General features: G+C 51.4%; 1 protein-coding gene across 1 annotated transcript in view; it reads left to right on the top strand.

The window, feature by feature from the left end:
* Positions 1–26,409, top strand: part of scarf2 (scavenger receptor class F, member 2) — a 199,744-nt gene that overhangs the window by 146,888 nt on the left and 26,447 nt on the right. The window contains exon 8 of the mRNA XM_085961481.1: positions 14,716–14,833. Within this exon, the coding sequence (XP_085817607.1) occupies positions 14,716–14,833 (118 nt within the window). The remainder of the gene's footprint in view (positions 1–14,715; positions 14,834–26,409) is intronic.

Below are 26,409 nucleotides of genomic sequence, written 5' to 3'. Positions count from 1 at the left end.
ACCTCGCTCCCCTCACTGTAACACTCCGATATACCTCACTCCCCTCACTGTAACACTCCGATATACCTCACTCCCCTCACTGTAATACTCCAGTATACCTCGCTCCCCTCACTGTAACACTCCAATATATCTCGCTCCCCTCACTGTAACACTCCGATATACCTCGCTCCCCTCACTGTAACACTCCAGTATACCTCACTCCCCTCACTGTAACACTCCAATATACCTCGCTCCCCTCACTGTAACACTCCAACATACCTCACGCCCCTCACTGTAACACTCCAATATACCTCACTCCCCTCACTGTAACACTCCAATATACCTCGCTCCCCTCACTGTAACACTCCGAGATACCTCACTCCCTTCACTGTAACACTCCAATATACCTCGCTCCCCTCACTGTAACACTCCAATATACCTCACTCCCCTCACTGTAACACTCCAATATACCTCGCAGCCCTCACTATAACACTTCAATATACCTCACTCCCCTCACTGTAACACCGCAATATCTCACTCACTGTAACACTTAATATATTCTTCAGTGTAACACTCCAATATACCTCGCTCCCCTCACTGTAACACTCCAATATACCTCACTCCCCTCACTGTAACACTCCGATATACCTCGCTCCCCTCACTGTAACACTCCGATATACCTCACTCCCCTCACTGTAACACTCCGATATACCTCGCCCCCCTCACTGTAACACTCCGATATACCTCGCTCCCCTCAGTGTAACACTCCAGTATACCTCACTCTCCTCACTGTAGCACTCCGATATACCTCACTCCCCTCACTGTAACACTCCGATATACCTCACTCCCCTCAATGTAACACTCCAGTATACCTCGCTCCCCTCACTGTAACACTCCAATATACCTCACGCCCCTCATTGTAACACTCCAATATACCTCGCTCCCCTCACTGTAACACTCCAATATACCTCGCACCCCTCACTGTAACACTCCAATATACCTCGCTCCCCTCACTGTAACACTCCGATATACCTCACTCCCCTCACTGTAACACTCCAATACACCTCACTCCCCTCACTGTAACACTCCAATATACCTCACTCCCCTCACTGTAACACTCCAATATACCTCACGCCCCTCACTGCAACACTCCAATATACCTCGCTCCCCTCACTGTAACACTCGAATATACCTCGCAACCCTCACTGTAACCCTCCAATATACCTCACTCATCTCACTGTAACACTCCAACATACCTCACTCCCCTCACTGTAACACTCCAATATAGCTCGATCCTCTCACTGTAAAAATCCAATATACCTCGCTCCCTTCACTGTAACACTCCAGTATACCTCACTCCCCTCACTGTAACACTCCGATATACCTCACTCCCCTCACTGTAACACTCCGATATACCTCGCCCCCCTCACTGTAACACTCCGATATACCTCGCTCCCCTCACTGTAACACTCCAATATACCTCACTCTCCTCACTGTAGCACTCCGATATACCTCACTCCCCTCACTGTAACACTCCAATATACCTCACTCCCCTCACTGTAACACTCCAGTATACCTCGCTCCCCTCACTGTAACACTCCAATATATCTCGCTCCCCTCACTGTAACACTCCGATATACCTCGCTCCCCTCACTGTAACACTCCAATATACCTCACGCCCCTCATTGTAACACTCCAATATACCTCGCTCCCCTCACTGTAACACTCCAATATACCTCGCACCCCTCACTGTAACACTCCAATATACCTCGCTCCCCTCACTGTAACACTCCGATATACCTCACTCCCCTCACTGTAACACTCCAATACACCTCACTCCCCTCACTGTAACACTCCAATATACCTCACTCCCCTCACTGTAACACTCCAATATACCTCACGCCCCTCACTGCAACACTCCAATATACCTCGCTCCCCTCACTGTAACACTCGAATATACCTCGCAACCCTCACTGTAACCCTCCAATATACCTCACTCATCTCACTGTAACACTCCAACATACCTCACTCCCCTCACTGTAACACTCCAATATAGCTCGATCCTCTCACTGTAAAAATCCAATATACCTCGCTCCCTTCACTGTAACACTCCAGTATACCTCACTCCCCTCACTGTAACACACCAGTATACCTCGCTCCCCTCACTGTAACACTCCAGTATACCTCACTCCCCTCACTGTAACACTCCAATATACCTCGCTCCCCTCACTGTAACATTCCAATATACCTCATTCCCCTCACTGTAACACTCCAGTATACCTCGCTCCCCTCACTGTAAAACTCCAGTATACCTCACTCCACTCACTGTAACACTCCAATATACCTCGCTCCCCTCACTGTAACACTCCAATATAACTCACGCCCCTCACTGTAACACTCCAATATACCTCGCTTCCCTCACTGTAACACTCCAATATACCTCGCAGCCCTCACTGTAACACTTCAGTATACCTCACTCCCCTCACTGTAACACTCCAATATCTCACTCACTGTAACACTTAATATATTCTTCAGTGTAACACTCCAATATACCTCGCTCCCCTCACTGTAACACTCCAATATACCTCGCACCCCTCACTGTAACACTCCAACATACCTCAGTCCCCTCACTGTAACACTCCAATATACCTCGCTCCCCTCACTGTAACACTCCAATATACCTCACGCCCCTCATTGTAACACTCCAATATACCTCGCTCCCCTCACTGTAACACTCCAATATACCTCGCACCCCTCACTGTAACACTCCAATATACCTCGCTCCCCTCACTGTAACACTCCGATATACCTCACTCCCCTCACTGTAACACTCCAATACACCTCACTCCCCTCACTGTAACACTCCAATATACCTCACTCCCCTCACTGTAACACTCCAATATACCTCACGCCCCTCACTGCAACACTCCAATATACCTCGCTCCCCTCACTGTAACACTCGAATATACCTCGCAACCCTCACTGTAACCCTCCAATATACCTCACTCATCTCACTGTAACACTCCAACATACCTCACTCCCCTCACTGTAACACTCCAATATAGCTCGATCCTCTCACTGTAAAAATCCAATATACCTCGCTCCCTTCACTGTAACACTCCAGTATACCTCACTCCCCTCACTGTAACACACCAGTATACCTCGCTCCCCTCACTGTAACACTCCAGTATACCTCACTCCCCTCACTGTAACACTCCAATATACCTCGCTCCCCTCACTGTAACACTCCAATATACCTCATTCCTCTCACTGTAACACTCCAGTATACCTCGCTCCCCTCACTGTAAAACTCCAGTATACCTCACTCCACTCACTGTAACACTCCAATATACCTCGCTCCCCTCACTGTAACACTCCAATATAACTCACGCCCCTCACTGTAACACTCCAATATACCTCGCTTCCCTCACTGTAACACTCCAATATACCTCGCAGCCCTCACTGTAACACTTCAGTATACCTCACTCCCCTCACTGTAACACTCCAATATCTCACTCACTGTAACACTTAATATATTCTTCAGTGTAACACTCCAATATACCTCGCTCCCCTCACTGTAACACTCCAATATACCTCGCACCCCTCACTGTAACACTCCAACATACCTCAGTCCCCTCACTGTAACACTCCAATATACCTCGCTCCCCTCACTGTAACACTCCAATATACCTCGCTCCCTTCACTGTAACACTCCAATATACCTCACTCCCCTCACTGTAACACTCCAATATACCTCGCTCCCCTCACTGTAACACTCCGATATACCTCGCTCCCCTCACTGTAACACACAAATATACCTCATTCTCCTCACTGTAACACTCCAATATACCTCGCTCCCCTCACTGTAACACTCCAATATACCTCGCTCCCCTCACTGTAACACTCCAATATACCTCACTCCCCTCACTGTAACACTCCAATATATCTCGAAGCCCTCACTGTAACACTTCAATATACCTCACTCCCCTCACAGTAACACTCCATTATCTCACTCACTGTAACACTTAATATATTCTTCAGTGACACACTCCAATATACCTCGCTCCCCTCACTGTAAGACTCCAATAGACCTCGCTCCCCTCACTGTAACACTCCAATATACCTCACTCGCCTCACTGTAACGCGCCAATATGCCTCACGCCCCTCACTGTAACACTCCAATATACCTCGCTCCCCTCACTGTAACACTCCAATATACCTCGCACCCCTCACTGTAACACTCCAATATACCTCGCTCCCCTCACTGTAACACTCCAATATACCTCACTCCCCTCACTGTAACACTCCAATATACCTCACTCCCCTCACTGTAACACTCCAATATACCTCACGCCCCTCACTGTAACACTCCAATATACCTCGCTCCCCTCACTGTAACACTCCAATATACCTCACTCCCCTCACTGTAACACTCCAATATACCTCGCTCCCCTCACTGTAACACTCCAATATACCTCACTCACCTCACTGTAACACTCCAATATACCTCACTCCCCTCACTGTAACACTCCAGTATACCTCGCTCCCCTCACTGTAACACTCCAATATACCTCGCTCCCCTCACTGTAACACTCCAATATACCTCGCTCCCCTCACTGTAACACACCAATATACCTCATTCTCCTCACTGTAACACTCCAATATACCTCGCTCCCCTCACTGTAACACTCCAATATACCTCGCTCCCCTCAGTGTAACACTCCAATATACCTCACTCCCCTCACTGTAACACTCCGAGATGCCTCACTCCCCTCACTGTAACACTCCAATATACCTCGCTCCCCTCACTGTAACACTCCAATATACCTCACTCCCCTCACTGTAACACTCCGAGATACCTCACTCCCCTCACTGTAACACTCCAATATATCTCGCTCCCCTCACTGTAACACTCCAATATACCTCACTCCCCTCACTGTAACACTCCAATATACCTCGCTCCCCTCACTGTAACACTCCGATATACCTCACTCCCCTCACTGTAACACTCCGATATACCTCACTCCCCTCACTGTAATACTCCAGTATACCTCGCTCCCCTCACTGTAACACTCCAATATATCTCGCTCCCCTCACTGTAACACTCCGATATACCTCGCTCCCCTCACTGTAACACTCCAGTATACCTCACTCCCCTCACTGTAACACTCCAATATACCTCGCTCCCCTCACTGTAACACTCCAACATACCTCACGCCCCTCACTGTAACACTCCAATATACCTCACTCCCCTCACTGTAACACTCCAATATACCTCGCTCCCCTCACTGTAACACTCCGAGATACCTCACTCCCTTCACTGTAACACTCCAATATACCTCGCTCCCCTCACTGTAACACTCCAATATACCTCACTCCCCTCACTGTAACACTCCAATATACCTCGCAGCCCTCACTATAACACTTCAATATACCTCACTCCCCTCACTGTAACACCGCAATATCTCACTCACTGTAACACTTAATATATTCTTCAGTGTAACACTCCAATATACCTCGCTCCCCTCACTGTAACACTCCAATATACCTCACTCCCCTCACTGTAACACTCCGATATACCTCGCTCCCCTCACTGTAACACTCCGATATACCTCACTCCCCTCACTGTAACACTCCGATATACCTCGCCCCCCTCACTGTAACACTCCGATATACCTCGCTCCCCTCAGTGTAACACTCCAGTATACCTCACTCTCCTCACTGTAGCACTCCGATATACCTCACTCCCCTCACTGTAACACTCCGATATACCTCACTCCCCTCAATGTAACACTCCAGTATACCTCGCTCCCCTCACTGTAACACTCCAATATACCTCACGCCCCTCATTGTAACACTCCAATATACCTCGCTCCCCTCACTGTAACACTCCAATATACCTCGCACCCCTCACTGTAACACTCCAATATACCTCGCTCCCCTCACTGTAACACTCCGATATACCTCACTCCCCTCACTGTAACACTCCAATACACCTCACTCCCCTCACTGTAACACTCCAATATACCTCACTCCCCTCACTGTAACACTCCAATATACCTCACGCCCCTCACTGCAACACTCCAATATACCTCGCTCCCCTCACTGTAACACTCGAATATACCTCGCAACCCTCACTGTAACCCTCCAATATACCTCACTCATCTCACTGTAACACTCCAACATACCTCACTCCCCTCACTGTAACACTCCAATATAGCTCGATCCTCTCACTGTAAAAATCCAATATACCTCGCTCCCTTCACTGTAACACTCCAGTATACCTCACTCCCCTCACTGTAACACTCCGATATACCTCACTCCCCTCACTGTAACACTCCGATATACCTCGCCCCCCTCACTGTAACACTCCGATATACCTCGCTCCCCTCACTGTAACACTCCAATATACCTCACTCTCCTCACTGTAGCACTCCGATATACCTCACTCCCCTCACTGTAACACTCCAATATACCTCACTCCCCTCACTGTAACACTCCAGTATACCTCGCTCCCCTCACTGTAACACTCCAATATATCTCGCTCCCCTCACTGTAACACTCCGATATACCTCGCTCCCCTCACTGTAACACTCCAATATACCTCACGCCCCTCATTGTAACACTCCAATATACCTCGCTCCCCTCACTGTAACACTCCAATATACCTCGCACCCCTCACTGTAACACTCCAATATACCTCGCTCCCCTCACTGTAACACTCCGATATACCTCACTCCCCTCACTGTAACACTCCAATACACCTCACTCCCCTCACTGTAACACTCCAATATACCTCACTCCCCTCACTGTAACACTCCAATATACCTCACGCCCCTCACTGCAACACTCCAATATACCTCGCTCCCCTCACTGTAACACTCGAATATACCTCGCAACCCTCACTGTAACCCTCCAATATACCTCACTCATCTCACTGTAACACTCCAACATACCTCACTCCCCTCACTGTAACACTCCAATATAGCTCGATCCTCTCACTGTAAAAATCCAATATACCTCGCTCCCTTCACTGTAACACTCCAGTATACCTCACTCCCCTCACTGTAACACACCAGTATACCTCGCTCCCCTCACTGTAACACTCCAGTATACCTCACTCCCCTCACTGTAACACTCCAATATACCTCGCTCCCCTCACTGTAACATTCCAATATACCTCATTCCCCTCACTGTAACACTCCAGTATACCTCGCTCCCCTCACTGTAAAACTCCAGTATACCTCACTCCACTCACTGTAACACTCCAATATACCTCGCTCCCCTCACTGTAACACTCCAATATAACTCACGCCCCTCACTGTAACACTCCAATATACCTCGCTTCCCTCACTGTAACACTCCAATATACCTCGCAGCCCTCACTGTAACACTTCAGTATACCTCACTCCCCTCACTGTAACACTCCAATATCTCACTCACTGTAACACTTAATATATTCTTCAGTGTAACACTCCAATATACCTCGCTCCCCTCACTGTAACACTCCAATATACCTCGCACCCCTCACTGTAACACTCCAACATACCTCAGTCCCCTCACTGTAACACTCCAATATACCTCGCTCCCCTCACTGTAACACTCCAATATACCTCACGCCCCTCATTGTAACACTCCAATATACCTCGCTCCCCTCACTGTAACACTCCAATATACCTCGCACCCCTCACTGTAACACTCCAATATACCTCGCTCCCCTCACTGTAACACTCCGATATACCTCACTCCCCTCACTGTAACACTCCAATACACCTCACTCCCCTCACTGTAACACTCCAATATACCTCACTCCCCTCACTGTAACACTCCAATATACCTCACGCCCCTCACTGCAACACTCCAATATACCTCGCTCCCCTCACTGTAACACTCGAATATACCTCGCAACCCTCACTGTAACCCTCCAATATACCTCACTCATCTCACTGTAACACTCCAACATACCTCACTCCCCTCACTGTAACACTCCAATATAGCTCGATCCTCTCACTGTAAAAATCCAATATACCTCGCTCCCTTCACTGTAACACTCCAGTATACCTCACTCCCCTCACTGTAACACACCAGTATACCTCGCTCCCCTCACTGTAACACTCCAGTATACCTCACTCCCCTCACTGTAACACTCCAATATACCTCGCTCCCCTCACTGTAACACTCCAATATACCTCATTCCTCTCACTGTAACACTCCAGTATACCTCGCTCCCCTCACTGTAAAACTCCAGTATACCTCACTCCACTCACTGTAACACTCCAATATACCTCGCTCCCCTCACTGTAACACTCCAATATAACTCACGCCCCTCACTGTAACACTCCAATATACCTCGCTTCCCTCACTGTAACACTCCAATATACCTCGCAGCCCTCACTGTAACACTTCAGTATACCTCACTCCCCTCACTGTAACACTCCAATATCTCACTCACTGTAACACTTAATATATTCTTCAGTGTAACACTCCAATATACCTCGCTCCCCTCACTGTAACACTCCAATATACCTCGCACCCCTCACTGTAACACTCCAACATACCTCAGTCCCCTCACTGTAACACTCCAATATACCTCGCTCCCCTCACTGTAACACTCCAATATACCTCGCTCCCTTCACTGTAACACTCCAATATACCTCACTCCCCTCACTGTAACACTCCAATATACCTCGCTCCCCTCACTGTAACACTCCGATATACCTCGCTCCCCTCACTGTAACACACAAATATACCTCATTCTCCTCACTGTAACACTCCAATATACCTCGCTCCCCTCACTGTAACACTCCAATATACCTCGCTCCCCTCACTGTAACACTCCAATATACCTCACTCCCCTCACTGTAACACTCCAATATATCTCGAAGCCCTCACTGTAACACTTCAATATACCTCACTCCCCTCACAGTAACACTCCATTATCTCACTCACTGTAACACTTAATATATTCTTCAGTGACACACTCCAATATACCTCGCTCCCCTCACTGTAAGACTCCAATAGACCTCGCTCCCCTCACTGTAACACTCCAATATACCTCACTCGCCTCACTGTAACGCGCCAATATGCCTCACGCCCCTCACTGTAACACTCCAATATACCTCGCTCCCCTCACTGTAACACTCCAATATACCTCGCACCCCTCACTGTAACACTCCAATATACCTCGCTCCCCTCACTGTAACACTCCAATATACCTCACTCCCCTCACTGTAACACTCCAATATACCTCACTCCCCTCACTGTAACACTCCAATATACCTCACGCCCCTCACTGTAACACTCCAATATACCTCGCTCCCCTCACTGTAACACTCCAATATACCTCACTCCCCTCACTGTAACACTCCAATATACCTCGCTCCCCTCACTGTAACACTCCAATATACCTCACTCACCTCACTGTAACACTCCAATATACCTCACTCCCCTCACTGTAACACTCCAGTATACCTCGCTCCCCTCACTGTAACACTCCAATATACCTCGCTCCCCTCACTGTAACACTCCAATATACCTCGCTCCCCTCACTGTAACACACCAATATACCTCATTCTCCTCACTGTAACACTCCAATATACCTCGCTCCCCTCACTGTAACACTCCAATATACCTCGCTCCCCTCAGTGTAACACTCCAATATACCTCACTCCCCTCACTGTAACACTCCGAGATGCCTCACTCCCCTCACTGTAACACTCCAATATACCTCGCTCCCCTCAGTGTAACACTCCAATATACCTCACTCCCCTCACTGTAACACTCCAATATACCTCGCTCCCCTCACTGTAACACTCCGATATACCTCACTCCCCTCACTGTAACACTCCGATATACCTCGCTCCCCTCACTGTAACACTCCGATATACCTCGCTCCCCTCACTGTAACAATCCAATATACCTCACTCTCCTCACTGTAACACTCCGAAATACCTCACTCCCCTCACTGTAACACTCCGATATACCTCACTCCCCTCACTGTAACACTCCAGTATACCTCACTCCCCTCACTGTAACACTCCAATATACCTCGCTCCCCTCACTGTAACACTCCAATATCTCACTCACTGTAACACTTAATATATTCTTCAGTGTAACACTCCAATATACCTCACTCCCCTCACTGTAACACTCCAATGTACCTCGCACCCCTCACTGTAACACTCCAACATACCTCAGTCCCCTCACTGTAACACTCCAATATACCTCGCTCCCCTCACTGTAACACTCCAATATACCTCACTCCCTTCACTGTAACACTCCAATACACCTCACTCCCCTCACTGTAACACTCCAATATACTTCGCTCCCCTCACTGTAACACTCCAATATACCTCGCTCCCCTCACTGTAACACTCCGATATACCTGGCTCCCCTCACTGTAACAATCCAATATACCTCACTCTCCTCACTGTAGCACTCCGATATACCTCACTCCGCTCACTGTAACACTCCGATATACCTCACTCCCCTCACTGTAACACTCCAGTATACCTCATTCCCCTCACTGTAACACTCCAATATACCTCGCTCCCCTCACTGTAACACTCCAATATAACTCACGCCCCTCACTGTAACACTCCAATATACCTCACTTCCCTCACTGTAACACTCCAATATACCTCGCAGCCCTCACTGTAACACTTCCATATACCTCGCTCCCCTCACTGTAACACTCCAATATCTCACTCACTGTAACACTTAATATATTCTTCAGTGTAACACTCCAATATACCTCACTCCCCTCACTGTAACACTCCAATGTACCTCGCACCCCTCACTGTAACACTCCAACATACCTCAGTCCCCTCACTGTAACACTCCAATATACCTCGCTCCCCTCACTGTAACACTCCAATATACCTCACTCCCTTCACTGTAACACTCCAATGTACCTCACTCCCCTCACTGTAACACTCCAATATACCTCACTCCCCTCACTGTAACACTCCAATATACCTCGCTCCCCTCACTGTAACACTCCGATATACCTCGCTCCCCTCACTATAACACACCAATATACCTCATTCTCCTCACTGTAACACTCCGATATACCTCGCTCCCCTCACTGTAACACTCCAATATACCTCGCTCCCCTCACTGTAACACTCCAATATACCTCACTCCCCTCACTGTAACACTCCGAGATGCCTCACTCCCCTCACTGTAACACTCCAATATACCTCGCTCCCCTCAGTGTAACACTCCAATATACCTCACTCCCCTCACTGTAACACTCCAATATACCTCGCTCCCCTCACTGTAACACTCCGATATACCTCACTCCCCTCACTGTAACACTCCGATATACCTCGCTCCCCTCACTGTAACACTCCGATATACCTCGCTCCCCTCACTGTAACAATCCAATATACCTCACTCTCCTCACTGTAGCACTCCGATATACCTCACTCCCCTCACTGTAACACTCCGATATACCTCACTCCCCTCACTGTAACACTCCAGTATACCTCACTCCCCTCACTGTAACACTCCAATATACCTCGCTCCCCTCACTGTAACACTCCAATATAACTCACGCCCCTCACTGTAACACTCCAATATACCTCACTTCCCTCACTGTAACACTCCAATATACCTCGCAGCCCTCACTGTAACACTTCCATATACCTCACTCCCCTCACTGTAACACTCCGATATCTCACTCACTGTAACACTTAATATATTCTTCAGTGTAACACTCCAATATACCTCGCTCCCCTCACTGTAACACTCCAATATACCTCGCACCCCTCACTGTAACACTCCAACATACCTCAGTCCCCTCACTGTAACACTCCAATATACCTCACTCCCCTCACTGTAACACTCCAATATACCTCACTCCCCTCACTGTAACACTCCAATATACCTCACTCCCCTCACTGTAACACTCCAATATACCTCGCTCCCCTCACTGTAACACTCCGATATACCTCGCTCCCCTCACTGTAACACACCAATATAGCTCATTCTCCTCACTGTAGCACTCCAATATACCTCGCTCCCCTCACTGTAACACTCCAATATACCTCACTCTCCTCACTGTAGCACTCTGATATACCTCACTCCCCTCACTGTAACACTCCGATATACCTCACTCCCCTCACTGTAACACTCCAGTATACCTCGCTCTCCTCACTGTAACACTGCAATATATCTCGCTCCCCTCACTGTAACACTCCGATATAACTCGCTCCCCTCACTGTAACACTCCAGTATACCTCACTCCCCTCACTGTAACACTCCAATATACCTCGCTCCCCTCACTGTAACACTCCAATATACCTCACGCCCCTCACTGTAACACTCCAATATACCTCGCTCCCCTCACTGTAACACTCCAATATACCTCACACCCCTCACTGTAACACTCCAATATACCTCGCTCCCCTCACTGTAACGCTCCGATATACCTCACTCCCCTCACTGTAACACTCCAATATACCTCACTCCCCTCACTGTAACACTCCAATATACCTCACTCCCCTCACTGTAACACTCCAATATACCTCACGCCCCTCACTGTAACACTCCAATATACCTCGCTCCCCTCACTGTAACACTCCAATATAGCTCGACCCTCTCACTGTAAAAATCCAATATACCTCGCTCCCCTCACTGTAACACTCCAATATACCTCGCTCCCCTCACTGTAACACTCCAGTATACCTCGCTCCCCTCACTGTAACACTCCAATATACCTCACTCCCCTCACTGTGACACTCCGAGATGCCTCACTCCCCTCACTGTAACACTCCAATATACCTCGCTCCCCTCAGTGTAACACTCCAATATACCTCACTCCCCTCACTGTAACACTCCAATATACCTCGCTCCCCTCACTGTAACACTCCGATATACCTCACTCCCCTCACTGTAACACTCCGATATACCTCGCTCCCCTCACTGTAACAATCCAATATTCCTCACTCTCCTCACTGTAGCACTCCGATATACCTCACTCCCCTCACTGTAACACTCCAATATACCTCGCTCCCCTCACTGTAACACTCCAATATACCTCGCAGCCCTCACTGTAACACTTCAATATACCTCACTCCCCTCAATGTAACACTCCAATATACCTCGCACCCCTCACTGTAACACTCCAACATACCTCAGTCCCCTCACTGTAACACTCCAATATACCTCGCTCCCCTCACTGTAACACTCCGATATACCTCACTCCCCTCACTGTAACACTCCAATATACCTCGCTCCCCTCACTGTAACACTCCAACATACCTCAGTCCCCTCACTGTAACACTCCAATATACCTCACTCCCTTCACTGTAACACTCCAATATACCTCACTCCCCTCACTGTAACACTCCAATATACCTCGCTCCCCTCACTGTAACACTCCGATATACCTCGCTCCCCTCACTGTAACACACCAATATACCTCATTCTCCTCACTGTAACACTCCAATATACCTCGCTCCCCTCACTGTAACACTCCAATATACCTCGCTCCCCTCACTGTAACACTCCAATATACCTCACTCCCCTCACTGTAACACTCCAATATACCTCGCAGCCCTCACTGTAACACTTCAATATACCTCACTCCCCTCACAGTAACACTCCATTATCTCACTCACTGTAACACTTAATATATTCTTCAGTGTAACACTCCAATATACCTTGCTGCCCTGACTGTAACACTCCAATATACCTCGCTCCCCTCACTGTAACACTCCAATATACCTCGCTCCCTTCACTGTAACACTCCAATATACCTCACTCCCCTCACTGTAACACTCCAATATACCTCACTCCCCTCACTGTAACACTCCAATATACCTCACTCCTCTCACTGTAACACTCCAATATACCTCGCTCCTCCCACTGTAACACTCCAATATACCTCGCTCCCTTCACTGTAACACTCCAGTATACCTCACTCCCCTCACTGTAACACTCCAGTATACCTCACTCCCCTCACTGTAGCACTCCAATATACCTCGCTCCCCTCACTGTAACACTCCAGTATACCCATCTCCCCTCACTGTAACACTCCAATATACCTCGCTCCCCTCAATGTAACACTCCAATTTACCTCGCTCCCCTCACTGTAACACTCCAGTATACCTCACTCCCCTCACTGTAACACTCCGGTATACCTCACTCCCCTCACTGTAACGCTCCATGGTACCTCACTCCCCTCACTGTAACACTCCAATATACCTCGCTCCCCTCACTGTAACACTACAATATACCTCGCTCCCCTCACTGTAACACTCCAATATACCTCGCTCCCCTCTCTGTAACACTCCAATATACCTCGCTCCCCTCTCTGTAACACTCCAATATACCTCGCTCCCCTCACTAACACTCCAATATACCTCACTCCCCTCTCTGTAACTCTCCAATATACCTCACTCCCCTCACTAACACTCCAATATACCTCGCTCCCCTCACTGTAACACTCCAATATACCTCACTCCCCTCACTGTAACACTCCGATATACCTCGCTCCCCTCACTAACACTCCAATATACCTCGCTCCCCTCACTGTAACACTCCAATATACCTCACTCCCCTCACTGTAACACTCCGATATACCTCGCTCCCCTCACTGTATCATTCTGATATTCCCCCTCATAGCAACATTCTGATAGATCCTGCTCAGCTGGCCCTGTGAAGCAGTCTGCAGTGTGTGGGTTTTGATTGGTGCCATGCTGCTCACCCTTGTTTCCTCTCTCTACGCAGGCTCCAACGGGCGAGTAGGTGTGATTGCGGCTGGGGCTCTGGTTTTGTTGCTACTGCTGCTGCTCCTGCTGTTCTTGTGCTGTTACTGCCTCTGTCACAAGAAGAATCTGGAGACAGAGTGAGTATTCCATTGCACAGGGGTAGATTCTCAGCCAACCATGCTTAGAACAACCGAGAACCCTCAACTGATTTCAATAAACATTTTTCAAAAGGAGATTGAGTAATGCAATGGATCAGCCAGCTCTGGCTTATCACCTCTATACTGGGGTTAGAATTCAGCGCAGACTAATGAGATGGATATCTGCTCCATGTGCTGCCTCAATGGGTCCAATGAGAAATGACTTTAGGCAGTCAGCTTCTAGTTGTTGCTACTAATGTCAACTCTCACTTCGCACTGTGCTCCAGGGTCACTCACTCTGATACACACTCAGGAACACGTGCTGAGGACTGAGTCGCGTGACATCGCATTGGTTCGGATCATATTTGTGAATGGGAGTGTGTTAACCAGCGAGCTAACTACTCCCCGCAGGTGTAACTGGGTTAACTTACTCAGCACTACCTCTTCTGAGCATAAGTAGGTTGACTGACTCACCTGCCCTTGTAGTTGTAACTGGGTTAACTTATTCAGCACAGTCCCCTGTGCGTATGGCTGGCTTAACTCGTTCAACATTGTCTCCCGTGGGTGCGAACAGGTTAACCCACTCAGCACTGCCCCATATGAGTATGAGTGGGTTAACATTTTTGCTGCCCTGCAGGTGTGAACAGGTTAACTCATTCAAGACTGCCAACTGTATGTGAGAGTGGGTTAGTACACTCAAGACTGGCCCCTATACGTGGGAGCAGCGTAACTCACTCAGCACTGTGCTCTGTGGGAAGGAGTAGGTTAACTCACTCAGCACTGTGCTCTGTGGATAGGAGTGGGTTAACTGAATCAGCACTGTGCCCTGAAGGTGAGAGTGGGTTAACTCACTAATGCACTGGGCCCTGTGGGCAGGAGTGGGTTAACTCATTCAGCACTGTGCCCTGTAGGTAGGACTGGGTTAACTCACTAAGCACTGTGCCTGTGTTTGGAATGGGTTAACTTACTCAGCACTGTGTCCTGTGAGCGGGAGCGGGTTAACTCACTCAGCACTGTGCTCTGTGGATAGGAGAGGGTTAACAGATTCAGCTCTGTGCACAGTGGGCGGGAGTGGGTTAACTCACTCAACACTGTTCCCTATTGGCGGGAGTGGGTTAACTCACTCAGCACTGTGCTCTGTGGGGAGGAGTGGGTTAACTCACTCAGCACTGTGCTGTGAGGGCAGGAGTGGGTTAACTCACTCACCACTGTGCCCTGTGGGTAGTAGTGGGTTAACTCACTCAGCACTGTGCTGTGAGGGCAGGAGTGGGTTAACTCACTCACCACTGTGCCCTGTGGGTAGTAGTGGGTTAACTCACTCAGCACTGGGCCCTGTGGGCAGGAGTGGGTTAACTCACTCAGCACTGTGCCCTGTGGGCAGGAGTGGGTTAACTCACTCTGCAGTGTACCCTGTGGGCAGGAGTGGGTTAACTCACTCAGCACTGTGCCCGGTGGGCAAGAGTGGGTTAACTCACTCAGCACTGTGCATTGTGAGCGGGAGTGGGTTAACTCACTCTGCACTGTGCACTGTGAGCGGGAGTGTGTTAACTCGCTCAGCACTGTTCCCTATGGGTAGGAGTGGGTTAACTCACTTAGCACTGTGCACTGTGAACGGGAGTGGGTTAACTCACTCAGCACTGTGCCCTGTGGGCAGGAATGGGTTAACTCATTCAGCACGGTGCCCTGTGGGCAGCAGTGGGTTAACTCACTCAGCACTGTGCCCTGTGGGTAGGAATGGGTTAACTCACTCAGCACTGTGTCCTGTGGGCAGGAGTGGGTTAACTCACTCAGCACTGTGCCCTGTGGCCAGCAGTGGGTTAACTCACTCAGCATAGTGCCCTGTGGGCAGGAGTGGGTTAACTCATTCAGCACTGTGCCCTATGGGTGGGAGTGGGTTAACTCACTCAGCACTGTGCCCTGTGGGCAGGAGTGGGTTAACTCACAGAGCACTGTGCCCTGAGGGTGGGAGTGGGTTAACTCACCCAGCACTGTGCCCTGTGGGCAGGAGTGGGTTAACTCACAGAGCACTGTGCCCTGAGGGTGGGAGTGGGTTAACTCACCCAGCACTGTGCCCTGTGGGTAGGAGTGGGTTAACTCACTCAGCACTGTGCCCTGTGGGTAGGAGTGGGTTAACTCACTCAGCACTGTACTCTGTGGGTAGGAGTGGGTTAACTCACTCAGCACTGTGCCCTGTGGGTAGGAGTGGGTTAACTCACTCAGCACTGTACTCTGTGGGTAGGAGTGGGTTAACTCACTCAGCACTGTGCCCTGTGGGCGTGATTAGGTTAACTCACTCAGCATTGTGCCCTGTGGCAGGGAGTGGCTTAAGTCAGTCAGCACTGTGCCCTGTGGGTAGGAGTGGTTAGCACTGCGTGCTGTGGGTGGGAGTGGGTTAACTCACTCAGCACTGTGCCCTGTCTGTAGGAGTGGGTTAACTCACTCAGCACTGTGCTCTGTGGGCTTGAGTTGGTTAACTCACTCAGCACTGTGCCCTGTGGGTAGGAGTGGGGTAACTCACTCAGCACTGTGCCATGTTGGGAGGAGTGGGTTAACTGACTCAGCAATGTGCCCTGTGGGCAGGAGTGGGTTAACTCACTCAGCTCTGTGCCCTGTGGGCGGGAGTGGGTTAACTCACTCAGCACTGTACCCTGTGGGTAGGAGTGGGTTAACTCGCTCAGCACTGTGCCCCGTGGGCAGGAGTGGGTTAACTCCCTCAGCAATGTGCCCTGTGGGCAGGAGTGGGTTAACTCACTCTGCAGTATACCCTGTCGGCAGGAGTGGGTTAACTCACTCAGCACTGTGCCCGGTGGGCAAGAGTGGGTTAACTCACTCAGCACTGTGCACTGTCAGCGGGAGTGGGTTAACTCACTCTGCCCTGTGCACTGTGAGCGGGAGTGTGTTAACTCGCTCAGCACTGTTCCCTATGGGTAGGAGTGGGTTAACTCACTCAGCACTGTGCACTGTGAACGGGAGTGGGTTAACTCACTCAGCACTGTGCCCTGTGGGTAGGAGTGGGTTAACTCACTCAGCACAGTGCCCTGTGGGCAGGAATGGGTTAACTCACTCAGCACTGTGCCGTGTGGGCAGCAGTGGGTTAACTCACTCAGCACTGTGCCCTGTGGGTAGGAGTGGGTTAACGCACTCAGCACTGTGTCCTGTGGGCAGGAGTGGGTTAACTCACTCAGCACTGTGCCCTGTGGCCAGGAGTGGGTTAACTCACTCAGCACTGTGCCCTGTGGGCAGGAATGGGTTAACTCACTCAGTACTGTGCTCTGTGGGCAGGTGTGGGTAACTCACTCAGCACTGTGCCCTGTCGGCAGGAGTGGGTTAACTCATCACCACTGTGCCCTGTGGGCAGCAGTGGGTTAACTCACACAGCACTGTGCCCTGTGGGTGGGAGTGGGTTAACTCACCCAGCACTGTGCCCTGTGGGTGGGAGTGGGTTAACTCACCCAGCACTGTGCCCTGTGGGTAGGAGTGGGTTAAATCACTCAGCACTGTGCCCTGTGGGTAGGAGTGGTTAGCACTGTGTGCTGTGGGCGGGAGTGGGTTAACTCACTCAGCAGTGTGCTCTGTGGGCGGGAGTGGGTTAACTCACTCAGCACTGTACCATGTGGGTAGGAGTGGGGTAACTCACTCACCACTGTGCCCTGTGGGTAGGAGTGGGTTAACTCGCTCAGCACTGTGCCCTGTGGGCAGGAGTGGGTTAACTCACTCAGCTCTGTGCCCTGTGGGCAGGAGTGGGTTAACTCACTCTGCAGTGTACCCTGTGGGCAGGAGTGGGTTAATTCACTCAGCACTGTGCCCGGTGGGCAAGAGTGGGTTACCTCACTCAGCACTGTCCACTGTCAGCGGGAGTGGGTTAACTCACTCAGCACTGTTCCCTATGGATAGGAGTGGGTTAACTCACTCAGCACTGTGCACTGTGAACGGGAGTAGGTTAACTCACTCAGCACTGTGCCCTGTGGGTAGGAGTGGGTTAACTCACTCAGCACAGTGCCCTGAGGGCAGGAATGTGTTAACTCACTCAGCACTGTGCCCTGTGGGCAGCAGTGGGTTAACTCACTCAGCACTGTGCCCTGTGGGTAGGAGTGGGTTAACCCATCACCACTGTGCCCTGTGGGCAGCAGTGGGTTAACTCACACAGCACTGTGCCCTGTGGGTGGGAGTGGGTTAACTCACCCAGCACTGTGCCCTGTGGGTAGGAGTGGGTTAAATCACTCAGCACTGTGCCCTGTGGGTAGGAGTGGGTTAACCCATCACCACTGTGCCCTGTGGGCAGCAGTGGGTTAACTCACACAGCACTGTGCCCTGTGGGTGGGAGTGGGTTAACTCACCCAGCACTGTGCCCTGTGGGTAGGAGTGGGTTAAATCACTCAGCACTGTGCCCTGTGGGTAGGAGTGGGTTAACTCACTCAGCACTGTGCCCTGTGGGTAGGAGTGGGTTAAATCACTCAGCACTGTGCCCTGTGGGTAGGAGTGGGTTAACTCACTCAGCACTGTGCCCTGTGGGCGGGATTGGGTTAACTCACTCAGCACTGTGCTCTGTGGGTAGGAGTGGGTTAACTCATTCACCACTGTACTCTGTGGGTAGGAGTGGGTTAACTCACCCAGCACTGTGCCGTGTGGGTAGGAGTGGGTTAAATCACTCAGCACTGTGCCCTGTGGGTAGGAGTGGGTTAACTCATTCAGCAAAGTACTCTGTGGGTAGGAGTGGGTTAACTCACTCAGCACTGTGCCCTGTGGGTAGGAGTGGGTTAACTCACTCAGCACAGTGCCCTGAGGGCAGGAATGTGTTAACTCACTCAGCACTGTGCCCTGTGGGCAGCAGTGGGTTAACTCACTCAGCACTGTGCCCTGTGGGTAGGAGTGGGTTAACCCATCACCACTGTGCCCTGTGGGCAGCAGTGGGTTAACTCACACAGCACTGTGCCCTGTGGGTGGGAGTGGGTTAACTCACCCAGCACTGTGCCCTGTGGGTAGGAGTGGGTTAAATCACTCAGCACTGTGCCCTGTGGGTAGGAGTGGGTTAACTCACTCAGCACTGTGCCCTGTGGGTAGGAGTGGGTTAAATCACTCAGCACTGTGCCCTGTGGGTAGGAGTGGGTTAACTCACTCAGCACTGTGCCCTGTGGGCGGGATTGGGTTAACTCACTCAGCACTGTGCTCTGTGGGTAGGAGTGGGTTAACTCATTCACCACTGTACTCTGTGGGTAGGAGTGGGTTAACTCACCCAGCACTGTGCCGTGTGGGTAGGAGTGGGTTAAATCACTCAGCACTGTGCCCTGTGGGTAGGAGTGGGTTAACTCATTCAGCAAAGTACTCTGTGGGTAGGAGTGGGTTAACTCACTCAGCACTGTGCCCTGTGGGTACAAGTGGGTTAACTCTCTCAGCATTATGCCCTGTGGGCGTGATTAGGTTAACTCACTCAGCATTGTGCCCTGTGGCAGGGAGTGGGTTAACTCACTCAGCACTGTGCCCTGTGGGTAGGAGTGGTTAGCACTGTGTGCTGTGGGCGGGAGTGTGTGCCCTGTGAGTAGGAGTGTGTTAACTCACTCAGCACTGTGCCCTGTGGGTAGGAGTGGGTTAACTCACTCAGCACTGTGCCCTGTCGGTAGGAGTGGTTTAACACACTCAGCACTGTGCCCTGTGGGTAGGATTGGCTTAACACGCTCAGCACTGTGCCCTGCGGGTAGGAGTGGGTTAACTCACTGAGCACTGTGCCCTGTGGGTAGGAGTGGCTTAACTCACTCAGCACAGTTCCCTGTGGTTAGGAGTGGGTTAACTCACTGAGCTCTGTGCCCTGTGGGCAGGATTGGGTTAACTCACTCAGCACTTTTCACTGTGGGCGGGAGTGGGTTAACTCACTCAGCACTGTGCCCTGTGGATAGGAGTGGGTTAACTCACTCAGCAATGTGCCCTGTGGGCAGGAGTGGGTTAACACTCAGCACTTTGCCCTGTGGGCAGGAGTGGGTTAACTTATTCAGCACTGTGCCCTGTGGGCGGGAGTGGGTTAACTCACTTAGCACTGTACACTGTGGATAAACTTGGGTAACTCACTCAGCACTGTGCATTTTGGGCAGGAGTGGGTTAACTCACTCAGCCCTGTGCCCTGTGGGCGGGAGTGGGTTAACTCACTCAGCACTGTACCCTGTGGGTGGCAGTGGGATAACTCACTCAGCTCTGTGCCCTGTGGGCGGGATTGGGTTAATTCACTCAGCACTGTGCTCTGTGGGTAGGACTGGGTTAACTCACTCAGCACTGTGCCCTGTGGGCAGGAGTGGGTTAATTCAATCAGCGCTGTGCCCTGTGGGTACAAGTGGGTTAACTCAGTCAACCCTGTGCCCTGTGGTCTTGATTAGGTTAACTCATTCAGCACTGTGCCCTGTGGGCAGGCGTGGGTTAACTCACTCTGCCCTGTGGGCTAGATTAGGTTAACTCACTCAGCCCTGTGCCCTGTGGGCTTGATTAGGTTAACTCACTCAGCACTGTACCCTGTGGGTAGGAGTGGGTTAACTCATTCAGCACTGTGATCTGTGGTCGGCATTGGATTAACTCACTCAGCACTGTGCCCTGTGGGCGGTGTTGGATTAACTCACTCAGCCCTGTGCCCTGTGGGCAGGAGTGCTTATCTCACTCAGCACTGTGCCCTGTGGGTAGGAGTGGGTTAACTCACTCGGCACTGTGCCCTGTGGGTACAAGTGGGTTAACTCTCTCAGCATTATGCCCTGTGGGCGTGATTAGGTTAACTCACTCAGCATTGTGCCCTGTGGCAGGGAGTGGGTTAACTCACTCAGCACTGTGCCCTGTGGGTAGGAGTGGTTAGCACTGTGTGCTGTGGGCGGGAGTAGGTTAACTCAATTAGCAGTGTGCCCTGTGAGTAGGAGTGTGTTAACTCACTCAGCACTGTGCCCTGTGGGTAGGAGTGGGTTAACTCACTCAGCACTGTGCCCTGTCGGTAGGAGTGCTTAACTCACTCAGCACTGTGCCCTGTGGGTAGGAGTGGGTTAACTCACTCAGCACTGTGCCCTGTGGTGGGGGGGGGGGTTGGGTTAACTCACTCAGCACTGTGGCCTGTGGGTGGCAGTGGGTTAAGTCACTCAGCACTGTGACCTGTGAGCGGGATTGGGTTATCTCACTCAGCATTTTGCCCTGTGGGCGTGATTAGGTTAAATCACTCAGCACTGTGCCCCGTGGGCGGGAGTGGGTTAACTCACTCAGCACTGTGCCCTGTGCATAAGCGTGGGTTACCTCACTCAGCACTGTGCCCTGTGGGTGGGAGTGGGTTACGTCACTCAGCACTTTGCCCTTTGGGCAGGTGTGGGTTAACTCACTCAGCACTGTGCCTTGTGGGCAGTATTGGGTTAACTCACTCTGCACTGTGCCCTGTGGGTAAGTGTGGGCTAACTCACTCAGCACTGTGTCTTGTGGGCAGGAATGGGTTAACTGTCTCAGCCCTGTGCCCTGTGGGCGGGAGTGGGTTAACTCACTCAGCACTGTGCCCTGTGGGTAGGAGTGGGTTAACTCACTCCGCACTGTGCCCTATGGGCATGAGTGGGTTAACTCACACAGCACTGTGCCCAGTTGGTAGGAGTGGGTTAACTCACTCAGCACTGTGCCCTGTGGGTACGAGTTTGATAACTCACTCAGCACTGTGCACCGTCGGCAGGAGTGGGTTAACTCACTCAGCACTGTGCTCTGCGGGCGGGATTGAGTTACCTCACTCAGCACTGTGCCCTGTGGGTGGGAGTGGGTTATGTCACTCAGCAATTTGCCCTTTGGGCAGGAGTGGGTTAACTCACTCAGCACTGTGCCCAGTTGGTAGGAGTGGGTTAACTCACTCAGCACCGTGCCCTGTGGGTACGAGTTCGATAACTCACTCAGCAATGTGCACCGTCGGCAGGAGTGGGTTAACTCACTCAGCACTGTGCCCTGTGGACAGGAGTGAGTTAACTCACTCAGCACTGTGCCCTGTGGATAGGAGTGTGTTAACTCACTCAGCACTGTGCCCTGTGGGCGGGATTGGGTTAACTCACTCAGCACTGTGCCCTGTGGGCAGGAGTGGGTTAACTCACTCAGCACTGTCCCCTGTGGGCAGGAGTGAGTTAACTCACTCTGCACTGTGCCCTGTGGGCGGGAGTGGGTGAACTCACTTAGCACTGTGCCCTGTGGGTAAGCGTGGGTTAACTTACTCAGCACTGTGCCTTGTGGGCAGGAGTGTGTCATCTCACTCAGCACTGTGCCCTATGGGTAAGCATGGGTTAACTCACTCAGCACTGTGCCCTATGGGTAAGCATGCGTTAACTCACTCAGCACAGTGCCCCGTCGGCAGGAGTGTGTTAACTCACTCAGCACTGTGCCCTGTGGGTAGGAGTGGGCTACCTCACTCAACACTGTGCCGTGTGGGAAGGAGTGGGCTACCTCACTCAGCACTGTGCCCTGTGGGTAGGAGTGGGTTTACTCACTCAGCACTGTGCCCTGTGGGCGTGAGTATGTTAACTCACTCAGCACTGTGCCCTGTGGGCGGGAGTATGTTAACTCACTCAGAACTGTGCCCTGTGGGCGGGAGTGGGTTAACTCACTCAGCACTGTGCCCTGTTGGTAGGAGTGGGTTAACTCAATTAGCACTGTGCCCTCTTGGTAGGAGTTGGTTAACTCACTCACCACTGTGTCCTGTGGGTACGAGTATGTTATCTCACTCAGCACTGTGCCTTGTGGGCGGGAGTGGGTTAACACACTCAGCACTGTGCCCTGTGGGCGGGAGTGGGTTAACTCACTCAGCACTGTACCCTATGGGCGGGTGCCGTTAACACACTCAGCACTATGCCCTGTGGTCATGAGTGTGTTAACTGACTCAGCACTGTGCCCTGTGGGCAGGAATGGGTTAACTCACTCAGCATTGTTCCCTGTGGCTAGGAGTGAGTTAACTCACTCAGCCCTGTGCCCTGTGGGCAGGAGTAGGTTAACTCACACAGCACTGTGCCCTGTGGGTAAGCGTGGGTTAACTCACTGGGCACTGTGCCCCGTGGGCAGGAGTGGGTTAACTCACTGAGCACTGTGCCCTGTGTTTGGGAGTGGGTTAACTCACTCAGCACAGTGCCTTGTGGGTAGGTGTGGGTTAACTCACAGCACTGTGCCCTGTGGGTGGGAGTGGGTTAACACACTCAGCACTGTGCCCTGCGGGCAGGAATGGGTTAAGTCACTCAGCATTGTTCCCTGTGGGTAAGCGTGGGTTAACTCACTGAGCACTGTGCCCTGTGGGTGGGATTGGGTTAACTCACTGAGCACAGTGCCCTGTGGGTGGGTGTGGGTTAACTCACTCAGCATTATGCCCTGTGGGCAGGAGTGGGTTTACTCACTCAGCACTGTGCCCTGTGGGCGGGAGTGGGTTAACTCACTCAGCACTGTGCCCTGTTGGTAGGAGTGGGTTAACTCAATTAGCACTGTGCCCTCTTGGTAGGAGTTGGTTAACTCACTCACCACTGTGCCCTGTGGGTACGAGTATGTTATCTCACTCAGCACTGTGCCTTGTGGGCGGGAGTGGGTTAACACACTCAGCACTGTGCCCTGTGGGCAGGAGTGGGTTAACTCACTCAGCACTGTGCCCTATGGGCGGGTGCCGTTAACACACTCAGCACTATGCCCTGTGGTCATGAGTGTGTTAACTGACTCAGCACTGTGCCCTGTGGGCAGGAATGGGTTAACTTACTCAGCATTGTTCCCTGTGGCTAGGAGTGAGTTAACTCACTCAGCCCTGTGCCCTGTGGGCAGGAGTAGGTTAACTCACACAGCACTGTGCCCTGTGGGTAAGCGTGGGTTAACTCACTGGGCACTGGGCCCCGTGGGCAGGAGTGGGTTAACTCACTGAGCACTGTGCCCTGTGTTTGGGAGTGGGTTAACTCACTCAGCACAGTGCCCTGTGGGTAGGTGTGGGTTAACTCACTCAGCACTGTGCCCTGTGGGTGGGAGTGGGTTAACACACTCAGCACTGTGCCCTGCGGGCAGGAATGGGTTAAGTGACTCAGCATTGTTCCCTGTGGGTAAGCGTGGGTTAACTCACTGAGCACTGTGCCTTGTGGGTGGGATTGGGTTAACTCACTGAGCACAGTGCCCTGTGGGTGGGTGTGGGTTAACTCACTCAGCATTATGCCCTGTGGGCAGGAGTGGGTTAACTCACTCAGCACTGTGCCCTGTGGGCGTGAGTGGGTTAACTGACTCAGCATTATGCCCTGTGGGCAGGAGTGGGTTAACTCACTAAGCACTGTGGGCGTGAGTGGGTTAACTCACTCAGCATTATGCCCTGTGGGCAGGAGTGGGTTAACTCACTAAGCACTGTGCCCTGTGGGCAGGAGTGGGTTAACTCACTCAGCACTGTGCCTTGTGGGCAGGAGTGGGTTAACTCACTCAGCACTGTGCCCTGTGGGTAGGAGTGGGCTACCTCACTCAACACTGTGCCGTGTGGGAAGGAGTGGGCTACCTCACTCAGCACTGTGCCCTGTGGGTAGGAGTGGGTTTACTCACTCAGCACTGTGCCCTGTGGGCGTGAGTATGTTAACTCACTCAGAACTGTGCCCTGTGGGCGGGAGTGGGTTAACTCACTCAGCACTGTGCCCTGTTGGTAGGAGTGGGTTAACTCAATTAGCACTGTGCCCTCTTGGTAGGAGTTGGTTAACTCACTCACCACTGTGCCCTGTGGGTACGAGTATGTTATCTCACTCAGCACTGTGCCTTGTGGGCGGGAGTGGGTTAACACACTCAGCACTGTGCCCTGTGGGCGGGAGTGGGTTAACTCACTCAGCACTGTGCCCTATGGGCGGGTGCCGTTAACACACTCAGCACTATGCCCTGTGGTCATGAGTGTGTTAACTGACTCAGCACTGTGCCCTGTGGGCAGGAATGGGTTAACTCACTCAGCACTGTTCCCTGTGGCTAGGAGTGAGTTAACTCACTCAGCCCTGTGCCCTGTGGGCAGGAGTAGGTTAACTCACACAGCACTGTGCCCTGTGGGTAAGCGTGGGTTAACTCACTGGGCACTGGGCCCCGTGGGCAGGAGTGGGTTAACTCACTGAGCACTGTGCCCTGTGTTTGGGAGTGGGTTAACTCACTCAGCACAGTGCCCTGTGGGTAGGTGTGGGTTAACTCACTCAGCACTGTGCCCTGCGGGCAGGAATGGGTTAAGTGACTCAGCATTGTTCCCTGTGGGTAAGCGTGGGTTAACTCACTGAGCACTGTGCCCCGTGGGCAGGAGTGGGTTAACTCACTGAGCACTGTGCCCTGTGGGTGGGATTGGGTTAACTCACTGAGCACAGTGCCCTGTGGGTGGGTGTGGGTTAACTCACTCAGCACTGTGCCCTTTGGGCGGGAGTGGGTTAGCTCACTCAGCCCTGTGCCCTGTGGGCGGGAGTGGCTTAACTCACTCACCACTGTGCCCTGTGGGCAGGAGTGGGTTAACTCACTCAGCACTGTGCCCTGTGGGTAAGCGTGGGTTAACTCACTGAGCAGTGTGCCCCATGGGCAGGAGTGGGTTAACACACTGAGCACTGTGCCCTGTGGGTGGGAGTGGGTTAACTCACTCA

Source organism: Somniosus microcephalus, chromosome 19, assembly GCF_052327205.1.
Source record: "Somniosus microcephalus isolate GS21.2 chromosome 19, FLI_Smic_1.0, whole genome shotgun sequence".
NCBI classification, from domain to species: domain Eukaryota; kingdom Metazoa; phylum Chordata; class Chondrichthyes; order Squaliformes; family Somniosidae; genus Somniosus; species Somniosus microcephalus.
The sequence above is the reverse complement of the archived record's forward strand: the minus strand, read 5'-3'. Positions and strand labels throughout refer to the sequence as shown.